Source organism: Vipera ursinii (genome assembly GCF_947247035.1).
Source record: "Vipera ursinii genome assembly, chromosome: 3".
Taxonomy (NCBI): domain Eukaryota; kingdom Metazoa; phylum Chordata; class Lepidosauria; order Squamata; family Viperidae; genus Vipera; species Vipera ursinii.
This window is the reverse complement of record NC_139516.1, coordinates 33,487,569-33,501,132: the sequence shown is the minus strand read 5'-3', so window position 1 is coordinate 33,501,132 and position 13,564 is coordinate 33,487,569. Positions and strand designations below refer to the sequence as shown.

Below are 13,564 nucleotides of genomic sequence, written 5' to 3'. Positions count from 1 at the left end.
CCCAGTAGGCCATGCCCACCCTGACCACACCCACCCGGCCCCCTGAGGGCAACTGCAGTGCTGATGCGGCCCTCAATGAAATTGAGTTTGACACCCCTGCTTTAGGTAGATTATCTTTCCTAGCACATAGTACAAAAACCAATTTTTTCTTATACTCTTCAATAAAAAGAGTGTATTGCATGTTCCACATTTTGGTATTAATGTACCATCTCTGCTAAAGTGTCCATATATCCCTCAGCTTTTAACAGAAAGAAGTCTCACCTGGCTAGATTCCAAAACAGGCTCACTTAAATCCATTTTTTCTGCATATGCCTGTAGCAAAATAAATATATCCTTCTCTTTGACAGCATTCTCCAAATTCTTGAGCTTGGCAACTGGACTCCTCATGATCCTTGGAACAACATACTTCCTATCAACATACTTTGAAATTATGAAATGTTTCCGATGAGTCCTATATTGGTACATGGAAAGACAGAAACGACAGATTTAAAAGGTGCATGATAATGATCTGCTAGCTGAAACAATGAACTCTCTTCCAATAAGCAGAGAAGTGCAAATCATAAGGCTCCAAAAGAAAGAGAAAATGGAAGAAAGACATCCTTTACCGGTTCCGTTGTACTTAACAGATTACCTTTTAGGGTAGGGGGGAAAAAAGAATGTATGATTTAATTTATTTGTTAAATGTATTTGCTGCCCATCTTACTGTGAGGCTACTCTGGGCACCTTACAAACAGTAAAGCAGAAATGAAAATGATAAAAATGTAAAGATAACAAAAACAAAGCAATGAAAGATAAACAATAAAAGGAGAATAATATGAATTTAAAAGGTGGATAGAGGGGGAGTAGAAAGCATGGGGGGGAATGGGCCAGCTAATTAGTCTAGTAGCCACCTATAAATTACTTAAATAACACAATAAATAACTTTGTATTGAAATTGGTCTTTCAATTTCTCAAAATATTTATTTTCCCTTGCAAAATTCAGTGGCACCTCAGTACTTGTCCAGGATTCCTTCTGGGAGGCACGATGACTACTAAAAACAACCAGTACTGAACAAATCACGTGACTTATGTGATCGTTTATTTCAGCCAGAAGGAATAGCGAGTCATGAGGCAGCTGACGCCAGCAAGTTCTACCTTGTGCATCAAATACCGGGAAAAAGAGGAGTACTGGGACAAGGTTTTTGCTTCAAAACGCATCAAGAACTGAATTTGATGAGTTTTGAAGCAGTCAAGTACTGAGATATGACTGTACTACTAACCATTTTATTAACAAAAACCTGGGCAGCTTTCAACAATGGTATAAACATTCCCAAACCATAAATCCATTAAAAAACCTTCCTGTACCCTCAAACCAAACACTTCTCCATACATCAAAGTTGAATTCTTCATCTGCATCCTCAGAATATTTGGAGGGTTTTAAAAATAGTTTATTGTTGGAGAAAATTAATATAATGCTGTTGTTGATTTTTGCTTTCCATGGCAATCAAGCAGAAATCAAGGAGCTAGTACAGAGAAAACCAGACCTTCACCAACACTGGCATGCAAGCTATTTTATATAAAACCCAATCATGAAAGGTCTACAGGCAAACTACCAAGCTCAGATAACACCAAGGACTTCAAGTCTACTCACAATAAAATCACCCTGTCCTATTATTTTTTTCTTCTTCTATATAACCAGTCACAATTGTTAAAAAAATATATTTTTATAGGGAAAAAAGATTAGTGCCTATAAACCTTGTTGTATTCTCAGAAGCAAATGAAAATCACTACAGGATACTGGACTTCATGGTCCTTTAATCTGATCTAACAGGGAACTTCTTATAATGATAAAGTAATTACAATTGCTGAAATTTCAGTTGCTTTTATTTTTATTTTCCAATTTACTTTTAAACTGCCAAATTTCACACTGACTGTAACCACTTGTTCAACTGATATTCTGAGCTTTTTAAAGTTTGTTTTATGGAATTGTGATAATTCTGCCCCGCCCCATCCCCTTCTCATGATCATAAAAAAATGAATGTTCCTTACATTGCACTGTCCTTTGTTGGCTTTGAAGATGAATTGGGAAGGTTAGCTTCTAATATGTCATTAAATCGTGAGTTTCCAATATTTTTAGCCAACTACAAAAGAAATAAGAATACAAATAGGATTCTATAACATAGTGAAACATATCAAATCTATTCCAATGCTATACTTGTGAAAAAATGGTGATGGTGCAAAACAAAATTGGTTCTTACCAGAAGCTCTGAGGTGGCCAGCTTGTCCAAGGTTAATGATTGGATGCGGGAGTGATGAACACCCATCTCCCGGTGAATCCCAGAACATTCAATGCAAATTAAGATCCCCAAATTAATGGAGAGCCATGCTGGATCTATGCAAGGAGGAAGCATAGGGATATAGCATTATCTTGCTGGAAATAATGAATAATACAGGAAATGTTCCCATTTTTTGACATTGTGAAGGTACAGTGTTTCCTAAAATATTAATAGTAGAGATAAACCATTTGCTATAGAATAATTTGTTTCAAAACAAAAAAATAAAATAAGGGGAAACAAAGTCTATAGTCACATTTAACAGTCTCTGTGCAAGGAAGAGGGCAGATGTTTTACTTAAAAAGGGGGGGAGGCAAACCCTCTTTGAGAATTAAGGTTTAAACATGTTTGTGTTTCTTTGCACTCTTGTGAGGTCCCCCTTTCTTGAGGAGAAATCTCATTCTCATTTGTTTCTGTATTTTGGCAGCAGTGAGATCTACTGCCAAAACATACGTAGTTGTTTCTCATGGGCTGTGTCAGAACTCTCTCATCTTGGGAAATGATGCAATGCCATTTTTTAAAATTCTTAAATTGGTCTGCTGGACAAAGCAATTAATGGTTTGTGGTTTTTCCCAATTTTTTAAGGACAGGTAGCAGTGAAGACAACTGTAGTTAGCTTCAAACTGAAGACTTGAGGAGATATATGGTGGAGAATCAGAAGCTATTTTTGTGTGAAGCCTAGCACAGACCTCTTAGGAAATCCTAGGCATCCACAGCTAGTGCAATGACAGAAAATGATAGCACATGTACAGTGAGGCTTTAATGCAATTTTTTTCATATTCTGCCCCCTGCTAGCAGCAAATATTTAACTCCTGTTTTGTAATTTTGCCCCTGTTACAGATTCCTATATACCGTATATAAAGCATAAAGTGTTAATACCACACTTGGAATACTGCATCCAGTTTTGGTCAACACAATGTAAAAAAGATATTGAGACTCTAGAAAGTATACAGGAAAGAGCAACAAAGATGATCAGGGGACTGGAGGCTAAACCATATAAGGAATGGTTGCTGGATTTGGGTATGTCTAGTTTAATGAAGAGAAGGATGAGGGTGACATGATAGCAGTGTTGCAATATCTCACAGGCTGCCACAAAGAAGAGGGAGTCAAGTTATTCTCCAAAGCGCCCGAAGGCAGGACAAGAAGCAACGGATGGAAACTAACCAAGGAAAGAAGCAACCTAGAGCTAAGGAGAAATTTCCCAACAGAACAATTAGTGGGACAACCTGTGACTGCTCCAACACTGGAAGTTTTTAAGAAGAGACTGGACATCCATTTGTCTGAAATGGCATAGGGTTTTCTGCCTGAGCAGGGGGTTGGACTAGATAACCTCCAAGATCCCTTCCAACTCTATTATTATTATTATTATTATTATTATTATTATTATTATTATTATTATTATTATTATTATTATTATTATTATTATTATTATTACCAAATGAACACAATAGACAAATAGGAAAAAAACAATTAACTGGATGGGTGAGAAATCTGCTTTCAAATCACCTATTACTCAAGCCTTCCCCACTCTGGTGTCTTTCAGGTATGTTGGATTACTTTTCTATAATTCCCTGCTGGCACAACCAGCAGGTATGTGATTGGAAATAGTGAGAATTGTTGACTAGATTGAAGTGGACTGGTTAAGAAGACTGCCTTATTTCAGTTCCTGGAGAAGACATACACACACCACACACCCTATATATTGTATAAGAAGGGCTATATCACTCCTTTCTACAATTTAACATAATCATTTGCTGAGATCTTAAATTGTTTCTCAGAGATATAACGAGAAGTAGCAGCAATCTCTTTTTGTACCTGGTGTTGAGCAATCACAGCACACATTGTTTCCTGGCATGTGCTTTATTTCCTCAATGATTGTTCCAGTCAGATTCTCCATGTTGTATCCGTCCTTGTGAGTTTGTTTGAAGGCCATATTCAAAGCTTCTTCTTTACTGTTACTCAAAACAGAGATCCATCTGTAATATAGAAGGACAGTGTCATTAGATAAATGAATGCCTTCATCCTGTTTGTTAGAGCACCACAGATTAAGGGGATCTATAAAATTTTACTGTGTACACCACTTCCTTCACATTAAACAATGGAGAAAGATAAAAATGGAGTCTGCATAATTGACATTGATGATTGTACACTTCCCTGACATGGGAAAAACATATATAGTCTTATGCTCTCCACTTATTCATTTCATGCATCTATGAAGGGCAGAGTTTTCAAAAGTCAAATTAAATATGTTGTTATAAAACACACTAAAAGGTAGATTTCAAAAACTCCCCATCTTTTAAAGATTTTGTCCTTGTAAATGGTATTGATCTTTGTCACATTTTATTGTACTGTGAATTTTATAGGAGTCTTTGGCAGGAAGTTATCTGGCCTATTTTAAGGAAGAAATATTTCTGAATATGTTAAAAATTTACTTGCAAACAAAAATCCTAAAATTACAGAAGCCATGGACAGATTTTTGTTATAAAACCAAGATTTTTAGTAACACCTCAGTGAGTTGGGGTTTTAAGTGTATTATGTAATTTTTAAAAATATTATACGTCTTGGTGGAGACAAGAGCCTTGGTGGAGCAGTGGGCTAATGCCTCCTTAAGTAACACCAGCTGCCTGCAATTATTGCAGGTTCGCATCCCACCAGGCTCAAGGTTGACTCAGCTTTCCATCCTTCTGAGGTAGGTAAAATGAGGACCCAGATTGTTGGGGGCAATAAGCTGACTTTGTAATAATGCTGCTTGGGGGGGGGCGAAAGCCCTAATAAGCAGGCATATACATAGAATGAAGGCTATTGCTAAGCACATCGATTTGTGCTTAGATTGTAAGCCACCCTGAGTCTTCGGAGAAGGGCGGGATATAAATGGGATTAAAATAAAATAAAATAAAATAAAATAAATAAAAATCTTAAACAGTTTTATCTAATGCTAAATTTTAGATTATATTTGAAACCTACTATTTGGACTTTTTGTGGCTATTTGGTGGCTGGACACCATCAAAGCTAATAGCAGCCAGAGCATAAAATAACTGGAAGAAGTTGTGTAAGATCAGATAATGTGGAGAGAGCTGGTCCATAGAATAGCTGAGAATTGGACACAATTGAACAGATGCTATCATTTGGGCCTTATGGCTATAAATAAATTGAAATTGAAAGAACAAAAATAAGACTTTCAATTAGTAGGAAAAGAATAATAAAATCTTACATTTAAAAGGGACCAGTCAGGCCCTTGAGATAAAACTTTCTTCAGCACAGAGATAAAAAAATCTATTCAGATTTTCTTTGAAGAAATTTATTTATTTATTTTATGGGATTTATATACCAAATCCAGTGAAGAGGCACTTATTTTTCCTCCCTGGTACTTACATATGACATTCTTGTTCATCCTCTGCCAGGAAGTGATATGTCCGATTATCTGAAAAGAAAACCCCCCACAAAAACAGAATAACAGAATTGTACTTGAATATTAGCAAACCAGAAAATGACAGAGATAAAGCCATCAAATCCTTTATATGCAAATGTGGAAACAACTGAATATTAGTAAAGAAATATAAAAAATAAAGCAACTGGAGTCATTAACAAAAAATATTGTAGGATGACAGCCATGGTAGCCACGATAGTCAAAAATCAGGAAGGGTCTGGTAATACTTTTTCACAATCAAAAATATATATTAATGAGCTTTAGCTCACTTTATCAGATGTATGTATGATTTAAATTGGAATGGGGAGAGGGAAGAGAAGACAGGGTGGTTACCCAGATTCAGGTTACTTGTGAGATAAATTACAAGTACCTAATAATCATTACATCAGCATCAAGCAACCAGGTGAATTCTAGATACTTTGGGCAGCAATTCCCCTAATCCCTTATCATTGGCATGTTTACTGAGACTGGTGGGAAATAAAATCAAATATCTGGATGATACTTAATTAACAACTCCAGTCTAAGATGAATTTAACAGAACTCACGTGAAATAAGATCAAAACATTTCTTGTCATCTGCATTTGGTTTAACTTGACAAGTGAGCAAATTCAGCTTCACCGGAAGACGATTTAACTAATTAGCCATAGAAAAAGAAAATGAACATCAGTTTCAACAGCATTTACGTATTAGTATCCTAAGCAGTATTATTTGGGTTAAATCCTGATGTTACAGAGCTGTTGTTACTACTTCATAAAGAGGATCAGGTGAAGTGTGTTGGAATATAACAAGAAAAAGAGAGAAAATCTCTATGCGTGATGTGTACAGAGTGTCCGGAAAGAAAAATTTGGGAAAGAAGTTGAGTATGCAGAGCAATTGTCACTTCCTAGTTGGAAAGGGAGAGGAAAGGTCCTCAGGAGGCAGCCCTGAAAAAAAGGGAAATAAGGTCCCAAAGGGATGAGAACTCTCAAGATCTAAGAATGGGAAGGAGAGATCCAGCTGGCGGCAGCTTCATCCAAACCTCAAGAGGGGAAGGAAGGGTTTCTGGGGAAAGACTGAGCAGAAGACCAATGGAGAAGCAATAAGTGTTAGGCTGAACAGTTCCAGGAGGAGGAAAATACTGTAAAGGTCTCAAGTAAGGTTGCAAATGACACACTACTAAAACTGGGCAAAGCCCTGATTGGCCACATCCTCCATCTGCTGATCCATGAGTCCAGGCAGACCCAACTTGTGGGCCGGCCTTTTCAGGGCCTCCAAAAACAAAATAAGGGCATAGAGGAAGTCCAATGTATAAACAGTAGCTCCATTTTGATAAGAGTTTTGTTTTAAGAGAAACACCCCGATACTGGAAGTAAAATGCATACTGTACTGTGTGAAATGGTAAGATAGCCATTCCTGACTGTGCACTTTCTCTTCTGCCAGACTTTCCTTAAGCTGAAATATAAAAATAGCATATTTTTATTTAAAAGTTAAAAGATAACATTTTAAATTATTGGAGAACTAACCAGTTACAAATACAGTATTAATTCCAACCCCATGGCATAAGAATACCATTAGATGGTCAGATCAAACAAAAGGCATTCATGTTTGGAACATAACTATAATTTAAATGAACTTAAAAGTATTCATGGAAATAATGTTTTCCACTATTTCCTTTCTTCCTAATGAAGCCATCTGCATCTCTACAGGGTCTGTCTGGAAAGAGGCCTTCTTCAGCTCTGCAGAGCATGGAATTGCTTAGAGAAAAGGGTGGACCTTCTACCATTGGGCTGAGATATTATAATAAAAGGATTTATTTAGTTCCCTTTTACTTTCTCTTTCTACTCAGGCAAAGTAGAAAGGACAGACAGCCCATTTTAAAAACAAAACAATATATACAAAATGACGTTATTACGGTATATTAGTAGAAAGAAATTAAGTCAATAAACATATTCTGGATACTGAGAATGCATTCCAAAATCTGGGAGCAAAGCAGGAGGTCCTGTCTCCCGCTATGCCAGAAAGACGGCAGCTACAAAAAGGCCCATCTTACAAATCAATGAGTCAGATGGGTTCATTATAGGAGAGGAAGACTTAAGATTTAAGCTAGTTAGGCCTTGAAATGTACTTTGGGCCATCAGATATCCGAACAGGCAAGGGAGGACATGGGCAATTGGAAAGGAGGGCACGCTAACTGTTTAACTTTCTTGGCATCCACACTCAAAATTACAGTGAAAAACTGCAATTTTTTTTTACTTAGGTCTAGATGCATATGAAATCATATTTTTGTAATATTTTTACAACAAATTTTAATTTCCATAACATCTGCTAGCAATAACATAGAATATGCAGTGATGCCCCATTCAGATTTCACAGAGAAATGTATGATGAGTCGTGTGATCTACAGACTAGAGCGATCATCGATTTGAAGTCAGTTGCTGACTTCGGGAAATAAATAATGTAATTCTAGACAGATAGATAGATAGGGAAATAAATAATGTAATTCTAGACAGACAGATAGATAGATAGATAGATAGATAGATAGATAGATAGATAGATAGATAGATAGATAGATAGGGACGCGGTGGCTCAGTGGGTTAGGATGCTGAGCTTGTCGATCAGAAGGTTGGCAGTTTGGCGGGTCGAATCCTGAGTGCCGCGTAACAGAGTGAGCGCCTGTTACTCGTCCCAGCTTCTGCCAACCTAGCAGTTCGAAAGCACGTAAAAATGCAAGTAGAAAAATAGGGACCACTACGGTGGGAAAGTAACAGCGTTCCGTGCGCCTTTGGCGTCTAGTCATGCCGGCCACATGACCACGGAGACGTCCTCGGACAAGCGCTAGCTCTTCGGCTTTGAAACGGAGATGAGCACCGGCCCCTAGAGTTGGAAACGACTAGCACGCATGTGCGGGGGAAACTTTACCTTTTTAGACTTTTGAATCTACCAATAATCAAGGTAAAGAAAGAAGCAAACAATTTACAAAGTCACAATATATGAAAATTTGAATGACTATGGCTGTGAAACAATCCAAAATAATAATTAAAAAATCAAAAGATTAAAAAAGGCAGACAATATTTTATTTTAAAGCTATGCCTGCTGGAGAAAAAAACATGCGGCCAAGAAGGACACATCCTCCTTTTTGCCAGACATCTGGTAACCCCAACTATACCCAATAAACAACTTTAATAATTTCAACACCAAAAGTTTGCCTGAAAAACAATTGATGTTTTCTTTTCAGTAATTCATACTCTGCTTTCAAAATACAATATTTCCAAGGCAACTTACAAGAGAAATAGTCACAGCCCTGCATTCAACAGAGAAAATCAGGCAGCAATTAAATAGTTCTATTGCTTTAAGTTTTATTGTTTTTAAATTATATTTGCAGTTGCCAAGGATGAAATCATTGCATTACTTACCCATCACTTTTCTTAAAGAGGCTCCCAGATCTCTCTGTGCCATACTGCTTATTTCCCTGGAGCTGATGCATACTGTACCTCATTGGCTTGCTCATAGAATTCTGCTAGAAAACAAATATACATTTTTAAAATGTAATTATATACACCAATAAGCAAGGATGTCAAAAATTCGACGTCCATTAGAATATGATCTCAAAATTAGAAATGTTGAGTTGGAAGTAGTTAGATGGACATTGATTCCATCTTTCTGCTCAATCCAATACGGAGCCATAGAATCCCTCACAATCATCCAGCCATTGAGTAAGGAGAATCCACCATATTGCAAAATACTCTTAAAATATAACCTTTGCTTCCTTGCCATTTTCACCCATTGATTCTTGGTCTGCTCTCTAGATCAACAGATAATGTAATCCATTTGCTGCACAAATCCTTTCAACTATTCAATCATATGATGTATCTTCTTTTTTCCCACTGATTCATATTTTTTAAAATTGCTTTGGGCACAAGTTCAGAACATTTACTTAGAAAATGCTAAGCCCGCAATAGCAATGAATTATCTGCAGAAATACTGTTGAAGCATAGAAAGATCAATCTAGTATAGTGTTTCTGAACCTTAGCAACTTTAAGAACTGTAGAATTGGATTTTTGGAAGTTGAAATCCATACATCTTAAAATTAACAAGGTTAAGAAACACTGATTTGATATAATGGCCTGATTTTGCTGGCACCCAACTTTTGTTTTGGTCAGAACTCCTCCAACGTTAGCAGATGAAATTTGAAAACAGTTATTATCCTTGCCAAATATTTTTTGTTCCTGTGATAGGCTACCTTGGCACCTTTTCTTACTAATAACCTTCCTCTTAAAACAATGTAATGGGCATTATATTTCATGTCAAAACACAAAATATCATTGGGCCCAGAAGACTTTGTGAAATTCTATACTAAATTTTGGGATAAACATATTGGATGAGGGGCTTTTTTGAATTTCCCCATGGAAAGAAAAAATTTTCAACATTTTCTCATGAGCACAACTTTCCCTTAGGTGGGACAGCACAACTGCGGCTACTACTATTATTTTTTTTTAAAAAAAGGCTTGTGGGAGTAGCTCCTTCATATTGTCTTCCTTTGAGATTTAATTGAAGGGAGGATAAAGCACATAGGAGAGAAAAGTGTACAATGAATACAAGAGACATGACCACATCCATCTATCTATCTATCTATCTATCTATCTATCTATCTATCTATCTATCTATCTATCTATCTATCTATCCATCTATCTATCTCTATCTCTATCTCTATCTATCTCTATCTCTATCTCTATCTATCCAGCTCCCTTGTAATTAAATAAATACAGAAACACTCCACCTGTATTTCCTGAAGCTCTCTTCTCCTTTGAAGGAATTTTAAAACCAAATTCGCTTCCATAAAACTGAAGAATTGACAGAAGCAAAGACAGATTGGCATAAACTGTGCTCATACACATGGTAACTTGCCTTTCCCCCAATTAATTCTTCCTTTTAGTCCTTAGCAAAAGATTTCTAAGAATATTTCATCAGGTACCTGCTGGTCTTTATAGCAAAATTGGTTATACTGTTCCTAGTTTTACCTCTCTGGGCTCCAACTGCAGTGCTACTTTGAGCTGATCCCGAAGGGAACACAACTGTTTCTTCTCCTCCTCCTGCTTTGACTTCATCTAAAAAGCATCACAAAAACATTCCACCAAACAGATCAGTTGTTTTTGTGTTTGCTGCAAAATACCTTCAGTTGGCATTTCCAATCTCCAGGGAGTCTCCAGCCAACATTATTAATAGCAATTTTAACACCAGTTAAGTTAATGAATTTAATGACAACACCATTTGTTTCAGGTCTGACTGGTATGTGTTCAGATGCTTGCAATTTGAAATTATGTATACTTCTCTTCGATTCTTCTTCATTGTCACATATACTTGAAAGGGATTAATTTAAAATTAAAGTGAGATGTTCAGACTACACAACACAGCATATAAAATCTGACCAAAAGGAAAAGGAAGTTAATTTATTAGTTATTAAATTTATATGCCACCCACCTCCCCGATAAGGTGACTCTGGGCAGCTTACAAATTATAAAAAGATGAATAGAAAAACAAATTAAAATTTTAAAACTACACAAAAAATTAAAACCAAGGAGATGGACATCAGGGAGATGAGGTCTTACTCCATCAACCAACTCTTCCAGCACCTAAGCCAATTGGCAAAACCAAGCTTTAATACCCGTCTGGAAGGCCACAAGGTCTTTCCATGGAACCATTTTATCTTTTCTGCTGAACTTAATTATTAAGTTGGAAATTTTATTATGGTTGTGCCCTGCAAACCATCCAATTAGTATTTGAAAACATATGCACTTCCTTAAAGATATATTCAAGAAACAGGTTTAGGGTGGAGGACTTTTTGGAACCCTCAGCCTGTTGCTGAAAGTTTGCCTCACCTGTTTTCAGGCACAAACAATCAAGTCCACACATATAGTGTTCCAAGCTAACTACTTTATTTTATTCCACTTATAATGCAGGAATCTCGCTAGTCTGCTTGCTTTCTCTTGGGAACACATTGATAAGGTACATGGAACTTAGAGGGGAGGTTAGAGTTAGGTATTTTGTAGCTGAGTAACAACTCAAGGCTAACTCCCAACTTGTTTCCCCCCTCCTTGACTGGCTGGCTGTTTCCCAACATCAGTGTTGCATATCTGCATGGTATAACATGGTACATGTAGTGCAAAACTCTACATATTTAGCATGGCCACTCTGGAACATGAGTGACATGCTAGAGGCTGCACAAAATGGATGCATTAGGACAGAAGTTAGATTTTATTTCATTTTATATTAAAAATAAACATAACCAATCATAATTGTTCAGTAATTCTCTTCTTCTCCGTGGCTTCTGTAAGTTCCTGGAATTTAAAGTTACAAGCTAGAATCCCTTTACACATGTGAAACCTCCAAGTTTTTACTGTGGAGGGTGCATGCCCAGGATTTCAGGTTTTGTGAAACTGTTCTAATGCAGCTTGCATGAGAATGAAAAGCCAGAAGGAGAATGAAAACCCGCTTCAGGCTAAGTTGGTCAAGCTCTTTCCTACACTATTTACAAGGGAAGAAGGATTTTAGAAGTGTAAGCTTTTGTTTTTATTATGTTGTCTAGAACAATTTTCTCAACCTCAGCAACTTTAAGATGTGTGGACTTCAACTGCCAGAATTCCCCATCCAAACTGCTATTAATATTAGTTATATTATGTTCAAACAAACTAGCTTCAAAATATGATTTCTGGAGATGGCTTGTTAAATACAAACCTTAGTAATGCCAAATACAACAAAGAATCTGGTTAAGTAAAAGTAGAGTGAAAATTGTGAACTTCTCTTTGGAAAGTGTGTGTAAGCTTAAGACTTGATAGGACTTGAGTCTGTTTATGTATTTCACGCTGTCTTTTAACCTGATATAAAATTTTGGCCTATCAATTTCATATTATATACTCACATTCTGAAGCTCAGGAGTTAGTTTCTCTATAAATTGCTTGTGCTTCTCTGTTGCCTTTAAACATTTCTGGAAGAAACTGATGGAGAAATACAAAAATACAATGAAACTAAAGTAAAGAATTATTTGTTCAGTTCACACCATAAGACACTTTCACATCCATACTATTTTCAGTGAAGTCTTTCCACAATCATCATCACAATTGCTAACCTCAATATGTTGTAAATGATGCTTCAGCGGCAGAAAGAAGACGGGAAGGGGGAGGAGATGAGGATACCTTCCCATCAGTGGGTGAGTAAAGCAAGATTGGGTAACTGATTGTTCCAGAAGGTCTCCAATGCTCAAGTGAAACTATTTAATTTGTTGCTATGTTGCATGCACTATAGAGCTAGTAAGAAATCAAGTCAACGCCAGATGCAGCCATGAGAAGGATGAGGTCCAGGTTCTGAATTGCTGTAAGGACCTCATCTGGAAGAGTCCTTTTCAACCTCAGTACCCAAGTATAGCTACTAGCCTGAATGGCTTTAAGGCTAGAAATGTATCTCTTCAGAGCTTTCAAGATGGTGGCTGAAAAATCTATGGACATATTTCTGTTGCCTTACCTGTGTTTTATTGGATTACTTCAATTGTTACACATTCTTGTTGGTGGAGGGACAGTTTTTACATGAAACAGAATGAAATGATAGAATAGGCAAGGCCATTTGAAACTGGAGGTGGGGAAGCACACTTTCAAATGTTTCCTTTTGTTAACACTGCATGCATAGTAGGCAAAGCCCTATTGACCTATGTACATATCCATCATACAATTTCCTTTCAGGAGAAGCAACATTGCTACTTTTTATGAGTGACATTACAATTTTTATTATTGTTTGCAGCATTGAAATATAGTATCGCCCACATTCTTTTTGAAATGGACACTGCATTCCACTCCTC

At 36.8% G+C, this 13,564-nt stretch overlaps 1 protein-coding gene across 1 annotated transcript in view; it reads right to left on the bottom strand.

The window, feature by feature from the left end:
- LOC310638174 (arf-GAP with SH3 domain, ANK repeat and PH domain-containing protein 1-like) overlaps positions 1-13,564 on the bottom strand; it is a 47,606-nt gene that overhangs the window by 18,015 nt on the left and 16,027 nt on the right. The window contains exons 8-17 of the mRNA XM_083359002.1: positions 12,635-12,710; positions 10,737-10,823; positions 9,132-9,235; positions 7,101-7,170; positions 6,285-6,372; positions 5,685-5,733; positions 4,128-4,288; positions 2,238-2,371; positions 2,029-2,120; positions 262-451 (exon numbers count right to left, since the gene is read on the bottom strand). Of these exons, the coding sequence (XP_083215128.1) occupies positions 262-451; positions 2,029-2,120; positions 2,238-2,371; positions 4,128-4,288; positions 5,685-5,733; positions 6,285-6,372; positions 7,101-7,170; positions 9,132-9,235; positions 10,737-10,823; positions 12,635-12,710 (1,051 nt within the window). The remainder of the gene's footprint in view (positions 1-261; positions 452-2,028; positions 2,121-2,237; positions 2,372-4,127; positions 4,289-5,684; positions 5,734-6,284; positions 6,373-7,100; positions 7,171-9,131; positions 9,236-10,736; positions 10,824-12,634; positions 12,711-13,564) is intronic.